Genomic DNA, 19622 nt, shown 5'->3' with positions numbered 1-19622 from the left:
GTTAGTTCTTATTATTGAACAGGAATAATGTAACACAGGACTTCTGTATTCTTACCTTTTCTATTATTCATTCTGAATGAAAACAGGCTACAGCCCTGGTGTGATTTACAGAGATCCCCTGTGTGAGGTGTGCAGCCTCTGCAGGGTTAACAGTGCAGCTTTAGTTTCTCCCTGTTCTACTGTCTGCTTCTTGTCAGGCTGCAGTTACCAACACTGCCTCAATCAATGTCCGCAGTTTGTGACAACGCCGACTTCACCGCTGTCGGTTTTCACCTCCTCTCCCTCACTTGATTAGTGTCGCCATGTGTCATCGGCCTCGTCCCTTGTCCTCACTTCTCCCCGCACCCCATAACATATTCCCTTCCTTCTCTCTGCATGTTTCTCTGTTATTTCTCCTTCCATTTTTATCCTCCTACACCCCCTTCCTCCGCCAACAGCGTTCGCCTGATGAGCCCTATGTCTTGAGAGCCTGTCAGCTGTGTCAGGGGTGTGGGTGAAGCCTGTCATTACAGCTGTCCTCCTCCAAACTACTCTGTGAACCTCGCTGAGGACCCAGTGACACTGTCCACTGCAGTGGGGATCCATGTGTATGTGTGGGTGTCTGCTTGATTTCCTTATAGATATCTTCCAACTTACTTTGCAGAATAAAAGAGATCTAATAAAGTCATTTAGTGCCGTGTACATAACAATATTCACCCTTTGCCGACAGGAAGTGTCTCCAGCCGAGTCCACTGTCCAGCCCTGCATCTGTGTGTCTGTTTGAGTATTTGTTTGAAACTCTAGTCCACCAACAGCTTAGTCGCTAAAAACAAATGTCCCTATTCCTGTGGGGTCTCATGTCAGCCAAGCTTCGTCGACTAGATGCTCAAATTCTTGCACAAACATGTCTGAAAGTCAATTTAGTGCAATTTCTGTCACCATCAACCCTCCCGACGCAGTAAACCACACCCATATGGTATTTAATCCTGCCAAAAGAACGCTAAGAATGATTCCACATTGTTAGACGCAGAGGATGTGCTCCGCGGCACACGGGCAATTAAGCAACTTCATCGGCACCATCATTTCATATGCCGTTGGAGCTACCTATCGCTGTGTTGCTGTCACCGTGCAAATTTTCTCCTAATTTTGCTCTTGTTAGACCGTCCTTTACTTCCTCTCTCCCCCCCACTCCCCATCTGTCCTCCTGCCGTCTCCCTCATCGGGCATATCTGCAGTCGGACAATTACAAAGACTATGTGTGACAACTTGAAATGTGATAAATGACTCTCTCTTTCTTCTCTGTGTGTGTGTGTGTGTGTGTGTGTGTGTGTGTGTGTGTGTGTGTGTGTGTGTGTGTGTGTGTGTATTGTTCTCACTCTAGATGTACATCCAAACCACCACACTGACGATCTCTCTCAGCCTGTCTGCCTCCGTGTCTCTGGGAATGCTCTACATGCCCAAGGTCTACGTCATCCTCTTCCACCCCGAGCAGAACGTACCCAAACGGAAACGCAGCTTCAAGGTGAGGAGCACCTGAGTAAACACTGCTTCTGTCTCATGAGTTCAATGTTTAGTTCTTATTTCCCACATCCTAACTGGTTTGATTTTTGAATTTATATGTTGGCTGAGAATGTGATTTAATTGAAATAAATGAGGATCATTAATTTAACAAACACTGAAATTACATGAACACATTAAGGCAGCATGCAAAAAGTGTGTATATACCCTTAAGACCGAATGCAGCATCTGTGTGTATTGTGTATACACCTTTAAGATGTGTGTGTACATACAACTTTAAGACCTGATGTGACGTTTGTGTGCTTGTCCCTTTAGAACTGGATGAGACGTGTGTGTCTCATCCATGATGTCATCGTTTTCATGACACATGCACCGTGATTTGCTGAAATACTTGAAGGGAAAGCGTTTAGCAGCCGTGCAAATAGTTTTTTAAGTAGCGTTTCACACAACAGCTGACATTCTAAGTGAGGGAAGGCAGATTACAGCAGTTTAATATTGATGGAAACATCGATGGAAATGAGGAGGAAAGGGTTGCGAGGCTGCCTTTGTCCCGTTTTTAAAAAATGTTCACAAACCTCGAGGGAACAGCAATGACTGAGAAATTAAAGTTTTAATGTTTTTGTTGATTTTTGCCTCAAAAACACAACATAGGTGTTTTTATTCACCGCCTTAGGTCTCTATGGGTTAAACTGAGAAGGAAGCCAGTGCATTAGTAGATCCGTACCACATTGATAATCCTTATTTACATTAAAGTAATTCCTTATTATTAATATATATGCAGGCGATTGTGACCGCTGCCACCATGTCGGGAAAACTGGGCCAGAAGGGAGGAGACCGGCCTAACGGAGAGGTGAAGACCGAACTGTGTGAGAGCATGGAGACCAACAGTGAGTAAGAGAACACCGAGTTTTTATACTTATACATATAATAAACTAATAAAACTAATACTAAAATCAGATATATAACTGTAATCTATACTGTGGAATGTCCCCTAACTGGCTTTTAACTGCCTAACAAAGTCTTTATATGGTAGACACAATTTTTCATTCTCTATACCTCAAATTTAAAACATAACAATTACGTTTGGGCAGAATAAACGGTCATAATGCAGATATGAAAAGCATATAACACATACACAATAAATCACATTCATGAGAGGCCGTGGCTTTTATTATGATGCAGGTAACAGACAATCAAAAAACCAAAGTAGAATACCACTCAGCACAGCGCATTTATATTCACCAGATCTGGATTTATACTTGGATCTGCACAAACTCATTCATATCCGTTCCATTAATATGCCTTTTTTCCCAAAGATCCATGAATCATTTTCTGAGAACTCAAGTAAAATATTGAAAGAAAAGTTCATTGAAATGACCCGTACGACATAATTCCACCAAGTTTTATGCAAACCTGTCCTGTAGTTTTTGCGTAATCTTGTTAAATAACAAAACAGAAGAAAACATAACCACCTGGAGAAAAGATTTGATTTTCATTGCTTGTGGCACAGAAGCATGAAAACAAACATTTCCCTTGTGTACATTTAGGTTTGGATGTACGCTACATTTTACATATTGCTATTGCTTTCATTTTGCAGCTTAATTCAATTTTGTGATTAACTTCATGCCTGCCTTTTGTATGTTTGCAAAAGGAAGCAGCTGCATCAGTGAAAATTGCATTTGATCGCATGGCATGTGCGTGTGTGTGTGTGTGTTTTCTCCGAGCATTGACAGCGAAGCACTGTTACACCTGCTTCAAAGCTCTGTTTTGTGTTGCGCTGCATCTCCTGTGTCAGCAGACTGCAGATGAAACGGCTGCGGTGTGACACATGCTGCTGTGTCAGGCTGCAGATTGCATGTGCACATCACTGTGTGTGTGCGTGTGTGTGTTTGTGTGTGTGTAGTACGCATGCTTTTTTGTAGGCCTCCATCGATTTACATTAATCCAGTCCTTTGCTGTTCATGTGTCGATTTCTCTCATGACATCTGTAATTAAATAAGCCAATGATGAGCTGTGTGTGTCTGTGCAGCCTGTGGATACTGTGGGTGCATAAAAGGTTTCAGACCTGCGTCGGCAAACCGTGCTTTTCTGTCAGCACTTTATTATGATCAGTGAAGACATGAGGTCACAGTTCATTCATTCAGCCAATAGTTAAACCGCTTAGTCATCTCTTTTCATAATTCACTTTTCAAAAAGTGTAAATTTGCCAGTTCCTCGTGATCCAGACAACAGTTAATTAACACAACAGCGATGAACAGAACGCAGAGATGAGTGTCTCCACCTTTTTTTTTCCTTCGTCTGACATTTTGCTGAAGAGCACTTTTCAGAAAATATCAATAAAAACATTTTTTGCAAGTCTGAAATAAAAGGGGAAGAAAGACTTGTATTTTCATCAAGGCCCTTTTATTCTCCATTCTTTCAGCAGTGTGCTGGGGAAACAGGTGGAATAGAGAAAATAAAAGGGTTGTGTGAAAGCGTCAATGTGTAACAATAGCGCAGTTAGAGGCCCGCGGTCGCTGCGAAAACATTGACATTTACCATGAGATGCTTGAGGGGACGGGAGACATAATGGGTTTGACAAAAAGCCCCAACTACTCAGGTAGACTATGGGTGTGACACCGTTACGTGACCGTCTGTCGCAAAATCTGCTCCCAACTGCTTCCTGATCTGTTTCTTTCCCTCTCTTTTCCCCTTCAATTCATCCAATCTGTCTCTTCTCTTTTCTTTTTCACCTCTTTCCTCCTCTAAAACGATTTCACTCCTCCTTCCATCGTCACTCAGCTTCATCAACTAAGACGACATACGTCAGTTACAGCAATCATGCCATCTGAAGGGACCACGGACGCCGGAGAAGGGGATTGGACAGGAGAAAAGGGGGGCGTGACTTGGGGCAGGGCCGAGTGAAAGAAGACGCCGCCGTTCAAAAGCCTGTTGGCTGGAAAATTGGCGGAAAGGCAGAGCGCCCAATGGAATTCAAGCATGAGACATTTTGTATTGTTCTGCATCAAACCACAGAGGGTTGGGACCACATAAACAGCCAGTCAGTGTGCCTGCTTTCCCGCTGCTCACAGCTCATTGGTCCTACCATGAACTTACCTGTTTAAAAAAAGAAAAAAAAAAGAGGATATGAAAAAGGTGAAAAACCACAGGACGCTGTGGAGGACAGAGTAACTATTAAAACCTACAAAAGATATTAAAAAAAATACACATAAAATTGAAAATATAAAGAAAAAACTCAGAAACCATGTACACATTATATCTAAAAGGACAAAGGTTGGGCCGGGAAAGAGATTTAACAGATTACATTTTAAAAAGATATTTAAAAAGAGAAATGTAAGAGAAAAATCTATGAGACTCAAACATGTTTGTTGTTATTCTCTACTTGTAAGTATTTTTGTGGTCGTGACGATTTTTTCATTCTTGTCTCACCGTTGTCTGATGGATCGCCCTTGCATAATGAGATGAGTGTGTTTCCTCCTGCTGTCTTGGCTAACCAGGTCGTAGCCTTGGGTCGTGAACCTGTAAAATGCCATGGTTGAAGCATGCCAGTTTTTATACAAAAATGAAGATTTATTTATAATAAAGGAATGTTTTGCAAATGTGTAGATGGGTGGTGGTGCTTTTGACAAGTGTGGAGGGGACCAATAATTCCTTTATATTTGCAAAAATGGAGAGTTTTGTGTTTACTGTGTCAGTGTACTTTTTCCAATTATGTTGCAACAGTTTGTATGATGCATAAAACATTTAAGGCTATTTAGCAAATCCCATGGTTGCAGAAAACATCTATTTACAAGAATAATTATTTGCACAGTTTGTCCTATTTATTAATTTATGCCCATGAAATGCTCTTAAGTCTCCTCGGCCTTCGTCTGCAACTCTCTCTTAACCCCAAAAGTATAAACGTTGATAGGATAGAAAAAACCTGCTGTGAAGGAGAGAGTGAGCGTGTATGAGGGCGAAAAGACAGATATTTGAGCCAAGTGGACAGAACTCCCCTCTCTGTGCATCGACAACAATCCAGCAGATGTCCAACCTTCAAAAATACATGAGAGCTAAGAAAGAAACAGTCAACTGCATCAGTGAACCTGTTCTTGTTGGAGAGGAACAATCAATAACGCTGAAGGCGAAGTGAAATGACAAATCACATCATTTACAGGAGGGCGGCGTGTCCTGACACACATACGTCAGATGGAAGCTTGTAAAATTCTAGCGAGTCCGTTCTTGCGAATGGGTGCTCTTTGACTTGTCTCCGTGTTTGCAGTCTCTTCTGGATGCCATAAAACGTTACGTCTGTGACAAGGCTGATGTGCGATATAATCCCTGTAGAAAACAGCTTTTCTTCCATAAGCATAAAATCACAGGTACAATTTCTGCAGCTGCCATCGCATGTTTTCTCAACCGTGAAATCTCCTTGAGGGAAACACTAAAATCCGACCCACTTATTTACTGGAAGCTGAAGGAAAGATTAAAATGTGTTTCATGACCCAAAGCTCCATGGGACTAGTTCCTGAGCCAAATGTGAACTGTCTTGTGTGTAGACATGATAACTGGGGACTTGTGCCTTAATGTGTAGTACATATAGACCTGTTGGAGCAATGAAGACTCAGATGTCGACTTTGTAACATGCCCACAATGACAGTACTGAAATGCTGATGTTTATTTGTGGTGACATGCTAACATTTAATTAGCACAAAGTGAAGCTAAACACAAAGATTTGGACTGAAGAATTTGAGCAGATTTGAAAAACTGACCTTGTGATGACTCTTCATTCAAAGTTACCCAAAGTCATTAGAGTTTATCCTCTGGGGAGCATGGCTTTCAAATTCCATGATAACAGTTTCTGAGAAATTATACTCAAATTAATGATCGAGGAAAAGTTAGAGGAAGACCGAAGTCATTAAGATTCCATCAGGGTTCATCCTCTGCAGACTACAAATGTCTGTACGTGGGTGTATTCAATAGTTTTTTAGAAATCTTTGTCAAATAAACAAATTAGCTTGAGTAAAATCCACAGAATCATCAATGTCATTAGGATTCCATTAGGGTTCAGCCTCTGCAGACCACAAATGTCAATGCATAGTAGTTATTGGAATATTTTATATTTCAGTTTTTACAGGTTGACATGAATCCTCCATGTTGCTCTCATGTTTTAAACATATGATGCATTTCTGAAACATCCTGAATAGATTTCTCTCGTCTTTGCGATTGATTGATTCCAGACATCATTATCTGAACCAGACGTCGATAAGGCCAATTTTCAGTCTTGAGGATGAGTCGTGTCAATAAGCTGTCAAACACATGTAATGCAATGGAGAACTGTCGAGGGACCGGTGGCTGTGACCTGTAACACAAATTTGTCATCACATGTAAATGTGCTGGAAAGTCCCCCGGTGCCTCATGAAGGAAAGCAGATGGCGGACGTTTTGACCTTGTTGTCGAGCGGTGCAGCTGGTCCGTGTGCGGGACGTGTTTGGTTTGATTAATTAGCAGCGGATCAGACTGACAGTGACAGAGCGCAGGTGCTGAAGACTGATGATCAGCCGACACTGACCCATTTCATTTGATCTCTCAAGATGGTTGAAGCATGTGAAAATAAGATGCGTAAAAATATTTCAAAACAACTCACATTTTAATAATAAAAGGAAAAGCTTTTGCTTTGAAAATCACAAATTGAACCCTGTTTGAAAAGAGGTTCATGTTTATAGTGGACAAAAATTGTGTGATATAGTTTTTGTTTTATTTCTCTAAATAAATTTGAAGTATTAAAAAAAATCTACTCAACAATTCATGAAAGTTTGATAATAAAACAAACTGCTTTTGTATTTAAAATCACAAATTGAACCCAATTTCAAAAGATACAGGTGGTAAAAGGCAAAACTTGTGTAACTTATTTTGTTTTTCTTTCTTTATTTATTTAATTTTATTACTCAATATGATTTATCTATGCAAAAATAAGATGCAACTACTTCCTATCTATCTATCTATCTATCTATCTATCTATCTATCTATCTATCTATCTATCTATCTATCGTTCTAACCATTCTATATTTAAAATTGACAATAAAACACCCACTGTTTTTAAGCAGATTGAATAATAAAACAATATTCCAGTGAATCAAGCACATTTTAATAACTCATCCAGTCTATATTGTGGAAGGCAGGGCAGATGAAGGCTGGCCTTTTCACGCATTGACCTTAGCTTTGAAATATGGGATCTCTGAAGGTGACCTGATTAGGCATCGTTCCAGTGGGACCTTGTTAGGTAGAAAGTCACCTGATGACCTTTTCCAATTAGAGAAAGCAGTTTCCTCACTGCACTAGCTGTAAACCTGTATGTGCAGTTTTACATAGAGGAGGAAACTAGTTCATGTTTTTCCACATAAAAACTAAAATCATTTCTTCCATCCCTATGTTCGGTTTTGTTAGTGTTTTTGACACCTCACTCTAGGCAGCGCAGGACATGCTTTCCACCAGAGGCAATAATCCATGTTATCTCCAGCCCACTAATTCAATTACCAATCTCAGACGGCTGCTAGTGTGACCAGTGAAACAGAAAACTGCTCCCTTTACAAAATCCCACTTCTTCCCACTCGAAATGAAAGTGTTTAAGTGTTTGTTTGTGTTGGGAAAAAAATACCAGATGGTCCACCACTATGTGTCCATGAGCACGGAGAGTTGGGACTTTGATGCAGCTGATCGGCTCGATTGGATGTGGTTACCATGGTATCCACACCAGATGTCAGAGCCAGTCAGAGGGTCCTGATCTGAATCATATCCATCAAACATCTCTGAATTACTGCTAAGAATATTTATGAAAAAATGAAAAACTTCACTATGCTACAGTATTTGAGAATTGTTCTAAACGTTCTGCTGACGGTTTCAGAAACAGATATTTTTCTTTCGAAGTCGACATTAATAATTCACTGTAAAATGAAATTCTCATAAATATTCCCCAGCTCTGTTAGCTTTACATCACACATCCTTTTGGTTTTGAAATGGCTAAGAAGAGGTGGCATCCTAGTGTCAAGGGTCTCCTTCACACGGTTTCTGCACGTAGACCGGGCTTAGGGCTGCTGCGTGATCGCTGTTCTCAGGAAGAGTTTAACCAATGATCTACTAGTGTTTTATTTTCCTGTGAAGTTATCAGAAGTAGTTTGTTCTCTTAACCCTCTGTTCTTCTATGAACTTTGCATGAGAGCAACACTACAGCAGACATCTTGGTCTTGGAAGAGGCAAGATGAAGCTAAGGGGCGATAGATGTATTGAGGAATACAAACTTTCCAATGCTGACATATCTGCAAATAAGTGATTGTAAATGACTTTTCAGATGTTATTATCAAACCCTTATGACAAAGAAATGAGGCTTGAAGCTTTATTATAAATAAGTATAAATGAAAAGTAAACACTATTAAAACCAAATATATATTTTTTCATGAATGCTAACATGGATGCATCTTTTATGCATTGTTTATTCTATTAAATATACATTTTCGAATCAGTTTATGAAGTAAAACTGTGAAAATAACATTGTACGATTTAACTGATCGACCCATAGATGAGGCTCAAGTTACTGGGGCACCCGTTACACCTGCATAAAGGGCTGTAGTTCTCTCGTAGTTTTTCTATTTCTCTTGGCTTTTATTCTTTGCATTTGAAATAAATAATTAATGACAGTTTTGCCCCCCCCAAAAAAAAAAAATATACACCTTGACTTTATTTTGCAACTCGACAGCAAAACCCTTGGTCCTCAACGTGAACTGTAACTATAAACCAAAACTGAGTGACGTCTCTCCTCAGACACTATAATCGAACAGAATTACTCCATGCAGATTTCCTCTATAAGTGTCTTCCATATACCTTCAGCAGATAAGCATGTAATCTGGAGTTTAGAAGAAGATTGTTTTTGTATTGAATTTATTCATTTATTTAAATGTAATTTTTACATGATTTGGTCCGAGTGGAGGCATTTTTACATTTTAATTTAATTGTGTTTTGTTTTCTTCTTTATCTCATCGATAATAAGATTTACTGGCGCTGGAAAGTGGAAAAATACTTCCAATCTTAAAATTCTTCTTTTTATTGTTTTATTATTTTCTATTTTAGTTTTGTGTTTAAGTTCAACACAACGCTGCAAACATGTCTGTTCTACACACGCACACACGCACACACACACACACACACACACCTGTGGTATAACCCACAAAAAACAGTTTCAAACTGTGACCTCAGATTTTGTCCCTATGGGTTTTTGTTCCCAGTACGATACAAGCACACAAACGTACCTACATAAACATGGAAGTATTTGCACATATTGCATCACATGTCATTCTATCACTGAGCAATAAGAGCTTCAAGACACCGTGCATTCAGAAACGTTGGCACACAAAACACACACAATCTAAATTAAATAGAGAATAATGGAAATGCCTTTCTCTCCTTGTTTGTCGTGATGACAGTGACACACACTTCTACCCATCACCCATTGTATTGTCGGTGTCACATCATTTCACAGTGCCTAGTTTTTGCAGGTAGTCTTTTGGGAAGTGCAAATGCATAAACAGCGCCTGTGGCAGTGTGTGTGTGTGTGTGTGTGTGTGTGTGTGTGTGTGTGTCTATAGTTATGAGGGCCAATTTTGGTTTGATGCCATCATTGTAAGGACATATTGACGTTGTGAAGACATTTTTGCTGGTCCTTACAAATTAAATTGGCCTTTTTTTGAGGGTTAAGACTTGGTTTTAGGGGCTAGAGAATGCATTATGTCAGCGCGTGTCCTCACAAATATAGAGAGACGTGTGTGTGTGTGCACTCACTTCCAGCCATTGCTATTTGTGAGAATGCACACACAATTGTCAGTCCTCCGCTCATGTGTGTGAGTGCGTGCGTGTGTAAACTCCCCTGGTGAGGAGACGGGACACCTGGGAGAGACGCCAGCAACAGAAATGTCTCACCTGTCAATCAAGCGCTCCCCACTCTGTCGTGCTGAGGAGGAGGAGGAACGCTTCCATCCTGATAATGATGAAGGCCTCTGTTGGGGAGTTAAGAGTGTTTAAAGAACGGAACAGTGATTTGAGAGGAAAAACAAAGAGAGAAAAACTGTGAGAAACAGCCTGTTCCTCTGTTTTTTTGGGTTTTCTCAGGCAGCGTGTGAAACCTCCCAGCCGAGACTTTATCGTAATTAGCTCTGTCAGATGGCCTGTGCCAGGGGAAGCTATTACCTTAAATAGACTCACCAGTGATACGGATCCTGCTTCTTACAGATGTTTGCATGCCTGTTGAAGACACAGCTGGCTGGCGCTGGTGCGGGCACTTTTCCCAGTTTTGTGAGTCTGATTACTGATGCAGAATTAAAATAGATAAATTGGGAGGTCTCAATGAAACCAAGTGTAAAGTAATACCTCAGAAACTTCTAATGTAATCAGTGAGGAGTTCTTTGAGGATTTAGCTGTAAATACAACATTCTGTGTTTTCCAATATGGTTAGATTTAAGACTGATTACTCCTGCGTCTCATGCATTTTTAACTCCTGTTAATTCCATTAAATTGTTATTGATTCCAGCGCGTGTGTGACAAAACTTTGCAAGTTTTGTGGTTTGTCATCATTCTGACTTCTTTGTGAGTTTAAAGTAGAACAGCTGAGGTGACTTGTTGTGATTGGTGACTAAGTGTTTGTGGATCCACTCCCTAAAGAAGCACATGTTGTACCATAGAGTTTCAGTGGTGTATGAACATGTGCAATAAAAGCAGGATGATTCAGGTGGACCAGCTTTGAAACCTGACTCACAGAAAACTGCTACTTTTTTTTTTCCTTCTTCTCCCTCACAGAGGAAGCGTCATGCCCGGGTTAAGCTGTTACCTTTATCTCAACATTTCAGCCAAAACCAAATTGAAAAACTTAACATTCCAGTAGTTTTCCAGAAGCTTTTCAACCGTGTCATGAAACCACAACAAACTAAATGAGGTGACACAAGGCGTTAATGCAGGAACCTGTATTTATCTTCTATGAAAGCCAAAAATACATGAGTGACTCCCTTCATGTTGGCATGTGTGGCCCAGGCCCTGGTGTTCTCACCTGCTGGGAATCTGCAACACAACACACAGGCTCATTTTTACTGCCTCAACATACAAAACAAACTGCTTCCATTTCAAACAATGTGATCGTCACTGCCCACATACTTCCATGCAACCTTTACGTTGTTTTTAGGAAGGAGGCCCACTCTCTCGCAGCAGCAGCCTGTTCGATGATGTGGTTTCTGTTACTTCTGTTTCTTTCTCTATAGTTCTATAGTCCTGTGGGCTGGCCCAGACTTCCTCATCCTTTGGTTATTTTTGGCCAGACCTCCAGACTCCCATAGTTTTGGTAATATCTGTGGAAATAAACTTTATCTTGTGTTCGAACTCTGTACTCGGTTGGCGTGCTTTTTATTTTACGTTATTGCTTTCAAGGTTGAGAACAATTTTATGAAGTCTTCCGTGTTCTAACGGGTTAGGACAACTCTTTGTCTCTCCATTTTAAGTGGTTCTTCATGAGTGAAGAAAGCAAAAATGGAAACATTTTGTCCAAATATTCTGACTTTCTGAATTTGCCACATATGACATTTATAGATATTTATGTCTTCATCCTTTATCCCAGCGCAGATTGTGCTCCCACTCAAAATCCATCCACCCAGCCGCGTGCTATCTTCAGAATACCGCTAAAGCTTGCATGTAACTCTTAAAAAGGAGCAGGAGATAACCCTGTAATACCATGTCCTTCTCTTGCTATCATACCAAGACATGTGTTGCTGAGGGGCAGAAAAGCTTCAGGAATCTGAGGTCAGATGTTGACAAGATCATGAGGTGCGAGGGCGACAGGTCTGCGGCTGACACCTATACAAGCAGCTGCCGAGTTGACTCGCGGTTGTTAATAGCCTCTGTGATGCCTGGATGTTGTAAGCAGCTGGCGTACGGCTCGGCCGCGGATAGAGACTTTAAATCCCGTGAAGTGGAGCCGAGGAGAGGGTGCTGTAATTTTAGCCAGAAGAGAGGGAGAGAGGAGGAGGAGATTTGGAGAAGAACTAGAAAGAGGATATGAGATGATGCGAGTTTAAGATTACAAGAGGGGAAGGATACATAGTTAAACCATACATCTGTTACTCTGACTCTGTTTATTGCAGTCATGTGGTTTCATGCTCCCTGAAAGAACATGGAAATGAGGTGATGGCAGAGGAAGGGAAAGACAGCGAGAGCTCCTTTTTTATCGCTCGTTACATGGAAGCCTGCTTAGCCTCTGATTAGAGCTCACTACATGTGGTTAACATGTGCTCTCGCATGTGGCTGTATGAATATTAGCTGGGAGAGGACACGGTAAAGGAGAAAAGGCAGGTTGTAGACTTTTGATTTATATTTTTGGATCTTATTTTTGGACTTGTCTTGGTTATAGACTTTTTTAGTTTTAGTTGAAAGCTTCTTTCCTTTTGTGAGTCTCTCCAACTTCCTGTCTGTCTTGATTACCTGTCAACCTTGATAAGGTTTGTTTTTTTGTCTCTTGTGTATTTCCTCTCTGTGTAGTCAGTTCTTCTGTAAGTGTTCCAGTATTTTTCCTGATTATTCCTCATGTGCATATGACTAAGGCCTTTGTGTTTTGGATAACTACACCTGATTTGACTGTCCATCTTTAGACCAAACCCATAAGTCATATTAAAGACTCTTTATTGGATCTCATGTCCTCATGTGACGTCTTCATTGAGGTTCTCACCTGTTTTCAGTCCTGATGGGATTCTTTCATAAATGTTGTCTTGTATTTGCTGTTAAGTTTGCTTGTAAAAAAATATTAGATTCACCTGATCTTCAATGTGAGATCAGATTTGTCCTGGTCAGTGAGAACTGATGTCTCATTCTGTAGGACAACAAAGTCCACGTAGGTATGAGAAAACATTGAACTCTACTGTGAAAACTGCTTTCTTACTTTTCAAACCAACAATCAACATGACTAAGATTTTCTTGTTTTTGCTTTAACCTTGTGTTTATTGTAGCTGTAATGAGATTTTTATCCTAATCAATGATTTTATGCTTCCAACTAAGTAACAAACCAAGTTATTTTAACCATAAACCTGCTGACTATGTTGTCAGATTAGAGATCGCAGTGTGTCATCATAAAGTGCATTGATGAACTACACATTCTTCACTTTGGATGGACCATTGCTTCGTCTATGTCTGTGTCTTGGATGTATGTGTATCCAAACTGTAAAGGTTTAGAAATTGAAATTTGTGGATTATGGTTTCATGTCACCATCTGATGGATTATCTGGTCATGAGGAAAGAGGGGGGTAAACCTGCAAACAAGTCACTTTGAGTAAAAAAACAAAAGCTGCCCTTAAGCAGTGACTAGTGCCACATTCAGTTCAGTGTTGCAAACAAACGGAGGCTGTCAGAGAGGATGGATGTTTGGCAGCATTTGAAATTTGATTTATGACATCGGATTTTATGAATGAAATGGCACCAAAGTAAGTGGCTGTGAGGCTTACGGTGGGGGGGTGTCAAACACCTATGGGTTGGGATGACTCATCGCTGGTCGTCGATGCTATAAATAGCTGCAGTGTACTGGCACATTACATCTTCTGGATCATACAAAAAATACCCCTGATATCAATTTTCACTTCACCCGATGTGATGAGTGCAGGTGGAGAAAAAGAAGAAAAGCTGTGACTGTCCACTGAGTTCAAATGTGAATGACTATACTTAACAATACTTTGGCAATAAATTGATACTGAGGCGACAGAGAGGACAAATAAATAGTAGGAGTGTAAAGAACTAAATATAAACCGTGACTGATTTTTCAACATGTGCGTCTGTCTCAGTGACTCATTCTGTCAGGCAAATAAATAAAGAACAAAAACTGTTTTCCCCTCATTGGCTTGGAAATAGGAATGAATTTTAAATCACGCGTATACGTGATGAACGTAATTGCTTTTCAGAGAGAGCCTTGACGGTGGAAGCTAAGGTGACGCACAATCCTGTCCTCCATTGTACTTGGGAGTGTGATGCACACAAGGTTTTTGTCAGTGATATGTCACAGCCCCTTTGTCCCTGAACAATGGGTGCCGTTACTCGTGCTCACCCGAAATTTCTCCTTACAGTTTCGAACAGTTGAAGAGTAGAGGAGGGGGGTAAGTAGGAGGAGTGAAAGACTTCGAAGCTCTTTGTCTGCGTCATATTGAGCTTTTATCACATTTCATAGAATAGACTATAAAGGTGTTTGAAGGGTGTACCTCCGCCAAGGCTAGCACCCGGTCTCGCCATGTTAAAGAAAGGATTCGCCTGCAGTTAAAAATGTAATGGGTTCTGTCTTGGTTCACGCCTCATCCCTTTAGGAAATTTCATGGAAGTTGGCTCTGCAGTTTTTGCGTAATCCCGCGGACAGCCTGAGAAAAGAATGCCAATCAAAACATAACCTCCTTGATGAAGGTAAAAACAATACATTGCTTTAGTATAGCACGTTTTGCATGAATAAAATTCACAAAAAAACTTTAAAAACAAAAGATACGACATAAAAGGTTCAAAATAAGAGATAATGTGAAATTATAGATTTATACACAGGAAACAAGGGATTTTTAAATTAACAAACCAAAGAACAAGCACAAAACATCTTGGGGTGAAACAAAGGGCAATTTGACCATCAAGAAACTTTATAGAAAGTAGTTAATAATCCTCGGAGAAAGCATACAACAAGCATACAAACTGGCGATGTTAATTCATTTTGAAAGATTTGGAAAATAATGCAGCATGTTCATGAACTCAAGTCAGTCAGATATTCAGGCAGAAAAAATAAAGACCGGGAGAGGAAGGAGCCAAATACAAGTACGTTTTTCATTCTCTTCTGTATTTCTCTCCCATATTCTTGTCACTCAGCTTAGCTGTCTAATAAAGCAGAGGTTGCTGTTGAATTTATATTTTACCATCTTACTTTATCAAACCGAAAACTCAACAGCATTTTGCTGTCTGACCCAATATAGCTTCTAATGGATGGAAAAGACAGTTTAACTGGATCGAGTCAAAGGGAAATCTAGATTTAGGTGTATTGAAATTCATTGAGTGCGACTGACTGAGTCGTTTTTCAAAGCACCTCAACCACTTTTATTTCAGATGTAAGGAGAGAATGTTAAACGCTGACAAGACGGGAAGACGAAGCTGTTCTCCTGGACAGAGTTTTGGAAATATGAAACCATGTTGAGCAGATTTTCAGCTTGGCAAATTCATTTCTGTTACTCATGAGCCTGCCTTTACAACATGATTCAAAAGAAAACGTGTGTGTGGTGCCAGAATCAGCTCACGTAGCCCAAAAAAGAATTAAAATCAGCACGCAGGTCGAGAGCAGGGGGGGGGGAGCACACAGAGAAAAACAATTCTCTCAGCTTGTGGTTTGAATGCTGGAGGAAGGATAGCACACGCTGCACTGTTTGAAGATGAGCTGCCATTGTGACTGCGAGTGACTGAGACACTGGGATAAAAGCACGATGGAAACCGTTTATCTGAAACTATCAGAGAAGCCAACGGACCTTTTGTTGTTAATAAACCTTCAATTACGCCAATTCAGAAATAATTAGGGACTGCTCAAGCACAGCGTGGGCACAATGCTGCAGGGAAACCACATTCCTCCAAAGTCCACAGACAAGAGAATCAAAGTATTCGATGGTTGAGGTGCCTTTAGTTTGTTGCAGTGTTTTGAGAACAAGAAATTTGAGGAAGGGAACTTTGTTTGTAGAACTTGGCTCAGGTCTGCCTCTCTGCTGAGAACTATATGTACATGTATAGATTGTAGTACAGCAAAAGCAGTATCTACAGAGTTTTTGCCTAATCCTTCTTCCTGCAGAGGATTAGTACATGCCTACACGTGTTTTAGATTATCTGTCAATGACATCATACATATAGTTATCTTGGTAAAATGTAGGAATCTGCTATTAGACTCATTGAAGTTGAAGAATTCCTTTTGCTACTGTGATAAAAAGGCAACATGTCTTTTTGTTTCTAACACTTTTCATCACTTATCACTAATCATGTTTTGCTCTGTCTTTATTCTCAACTTTTTGTCTTCATCACAAAAGATAAAAAATCTATCATAGTATGCAAATTCAGTTTTTCTCTTTCCCCATCTGTGCTCGACAGCAACAAATGAGAGACTTAATGTTTTGCTCCTTTAAATGAGTATTGGATAAATAGGTGTCACCGTCTGCATAATCCTATTCGACTGCTGAAATTATCTTGAGATGGTCACAACAGGCTCTGAGGCTGCAGCAGAGAAGCAAGAATAACATTTAAATTGATGCCTTTGTAACCATTGCGGCATTTTATAATGACCTTCTTGTGATATTCATAGCAATTGATCACAAAGGTTTATTGAGGTTTAAGGGAACGCAGAGCTTTGGAAGCTGCCGACCACAGAGAGGAGGGAATAGCCACTGATAGAAGTATGGTGCGTCTTTGTATCACGCATGAATCAGTTGGATCGAGTGATTCCTCCACTTTTTATAATGCACCTCGGTTTCTACAAGGCCAAGTAGAAAGGAACAGAAGTAGACTTCCCACTTAAAATGCATAAACATGCCTTGTGGTGCCATGCAGCCATGTTTTCCCAACGAGTTGTGATGCACTTCTGTCTGTTTTTAGATATCATATAATTCATACAGCTATGTGAGTTGAAGCATTTTCAGTTTGAAGCACATAACACATGTATAGTCAGAGCCTGGTTTCCTCCTCCATGCAGCCATAAGGCTGGTTCAAAAAGAGAGAATAAATACCAGGAACATTCAAGCCATCAGATGGGTTGTACCTTTAAAAGCCTCGATCCATTATCGCAGTGGTGTTTGATTCTGAAAAATGGATGCCTCTGAAGAATTGCCCATTGTGAGGCCACAATTTTACACATACAAGCTCCTTCCTCTGCCCTGCCATGTCAAGGCTTTTCACCTAATGGCTGAAATGGCACTCCTCCACTCCGCTTTTCAGGGCGACCATTCAGAAAGTGCCAAAAGGCATCTCACTGCTGTCCCGATGATTGGTCTTGTCATGCCATGCCCTTCGGCATACAAAAGGGTTGTGTGTCTGGTTTGTGTGTGCATATACATGTCTCTGTTTGCAAGTTAAACAATAAAGAGTCGTAAAGGATCTTTTTTTTTTTATTTAACAGAGGGAAGGCAATGTTTTATTTAGTCGTAAAGGATCGTAAGTAGACACAGGATGTAAAAATTGAATAATGTCATATATAACTTCGATACATGCAGACCTCTGTCATCATTCCTGAAAAAACACAGTATACAACATAAACTTTGTATCACATATACAGTTCATATGTGTGAATCTCAATATACAAGTGTATTATTTAATATGTTCATACATGCATTTATGGGATTTTCAAGAGTGTTATGGATTATTTATTGTAAGCTTGTACTTTTTACATGTATCCTGTGCTGTCATCTGTTTGACTGCAGTTTGCAGTATTCATGTAAATAAAGCATGAGGCTTGAATTTGAGAGAGACACAAATTCCATTGAAGTTTTAATGAAAGTATTACACTAAGGTTTTCTAGCATGAATTTGTTGAAAGCACCGACTGTTGGCGACCGGTCAAAACTTTTTAATATGCAGTTTGTGTTCTTTGTGGCTGCAGTGGGTCAGGAGGAAGAGTGGGTCATCCACTCTCCAGAGGGTTGGTTGGCTGGTTGTTCGATCCCTGACTCCTCCGTTCCGTGTGCAGAACTGCCCTTTGCCAATTGCCCCCGACAGCGATGTTGAAACTGTTTGAATTATGTGAAAGAGAAAAACTGCTGCATATAGAAGCGCTGTGTCAACGTGACTTGCAGCGCAAAGCACTTTAAGTGGTCAATAAGACTTGAAAAGCACATATAAATACAGTCCATTAACTAGTCTTTATTTTTTTATGAGCAGTTTCTAGTTGTGGAGTAAAATCAAAATAAACCCAAAGCCAAGAAAAGATTTTCAGTGCTCTCTTAGCAACAAGAGAAAACCACAGCAATGATTAAAAAAACATCAAGATAGTTGACATTGTATAACACATTTGTAGATTTGTACTAAGTTAACTCACCATAGTATACTTTCCCATTCCACTCACACACATTTAAAGGATTCATTATCTATGTTAGATGAAAAAGCAATGTCTGTTTACTGTGCATGTAAATGAATAGAGTTGTCAAATAGAGAAAAAAAGTATTATACCTTGTGGATCTGCCCTGACACCAGTAATTTCTTCAGAGCAAATCTTCACGGCACCTTAGGGTATCACAAAACATTTTTTTACTGGTGCCACTGTCAAGGAATTTGGTTAACACACATTTAAAAAAATCTTTTTTGAACTATTCTAAACGTGCTAAAACTTTTAAGTCATCAAATGTGTTACACAAATTTGATAAGTGCATCATATGTTCAGCATATTGTTTGTATTATGTAAGAGATTCCTAGTGCAGCTACATCCCTGCATCCTCGATTATTGAAATGATCACCATAAAATATATTTCCCTGCTCTCATCTCAAGAAATATGCTCACCGCTGGAAGAAGTCACCCAGTTTGGAAATTTGCTTATTGGCTCTTTTGCAGAGATTAGTTGAGAAAATCGATTCCACTTGCATATCTCACAGTTAAATACGCAGCTATGGGGTTGCTTGGCTCAAACCAAAACCAAAGAACTTGTTAATTAATGATCCGTAGAGCGGCTGGTCTGCAGCATCCTCCCCTCCTCATATGTCTTGTTGTTCCCTCCTCCTCTTTGTTTTTACTCCTAAAGGTGTCTTACTCTCATCTCCGATAATCCCCTCACTTTTTCTGCTCAACCTCTCTCTTACTCCCGGTCCCCTCCATCACTTTCACTCCCTCTCCTGTTTCACTTTATCTGCGTCCGAACCTGCTCCAAGACGCCCCTGATGCTCATCGTTTCACACACACACACACACACACACACACACACACACACACACACTCTCCTCCAACCCTCTCTAATCGATAATGGATAGAGCCTCATAGTGATACAGCTGCTCTCCTCCTTTTAAACCAACTCAGATTCTGTGTGAGAAGGCGACATCTATCAAGAGTGTTACACCGCCGACCTCTGCTGCTCCTGCAACTTGATTAGAAGGTCT

The 19622-nt window shown here is 40.2% G+C and overlaps 1 protein-coding gene across 6 annotated transcripts in view; it reads left to right on the top strand.

Annotated features, from left to right (window-relative positions):
* Positions 1 to 19622, top strand: part of grm8a (glutamate receptor, metabotropic 8a) — a 340837-nt gene that overhangs the window by 198067 nt on the left and 123148 nt on the right. For 3 of the 6 annotated variants that reach the window (XM_069519987.1, XM_069519988.1, XM_069519986.1), the window contains 3 exons: positions 1361 to 1501; positions 2279 to 2384; positions 4279 to 6304. In XM_069519987.1, coding sequence (XP_069376088.1) covers positions 1361 to 1501; positions 2279 to 2384; positions 4279 to 4328 — 297 coding nt within the window. In that variant the 3' untranslated portion in view covers positions 4329 to 6304. Of the gene's footprint in view, positions 1 to 1360; positions 1502 to 2278; positions 2389 to 4278; positions 6305 to 19622 lie in introns of those variants that run through there. The other 3 variants (XM_069519991.1, XM_069519990.1, XM_069519989.1) reach the window with 3 other exon arrangements.

This window comes from Paralichthys olivaceus, chromosome 23, assembly GCF_024713975.1.
Source record: "Paralichthys olivaceus isolate ysfri-2021 chromosome 23, ASM2471397v2, whole genome shotgun sequence".
Taxonomy (NCBI): domain Eukaryota; kingdom Metazoa; phylum Chordata; class Actinopteri; order Pleuronectiformes; family Paralichthyidae; genus Paralichthys; species Paralichthys olivaceus.
This window is presented reverse-complemented; position numbering and strand designations above follow the sequence as displayed.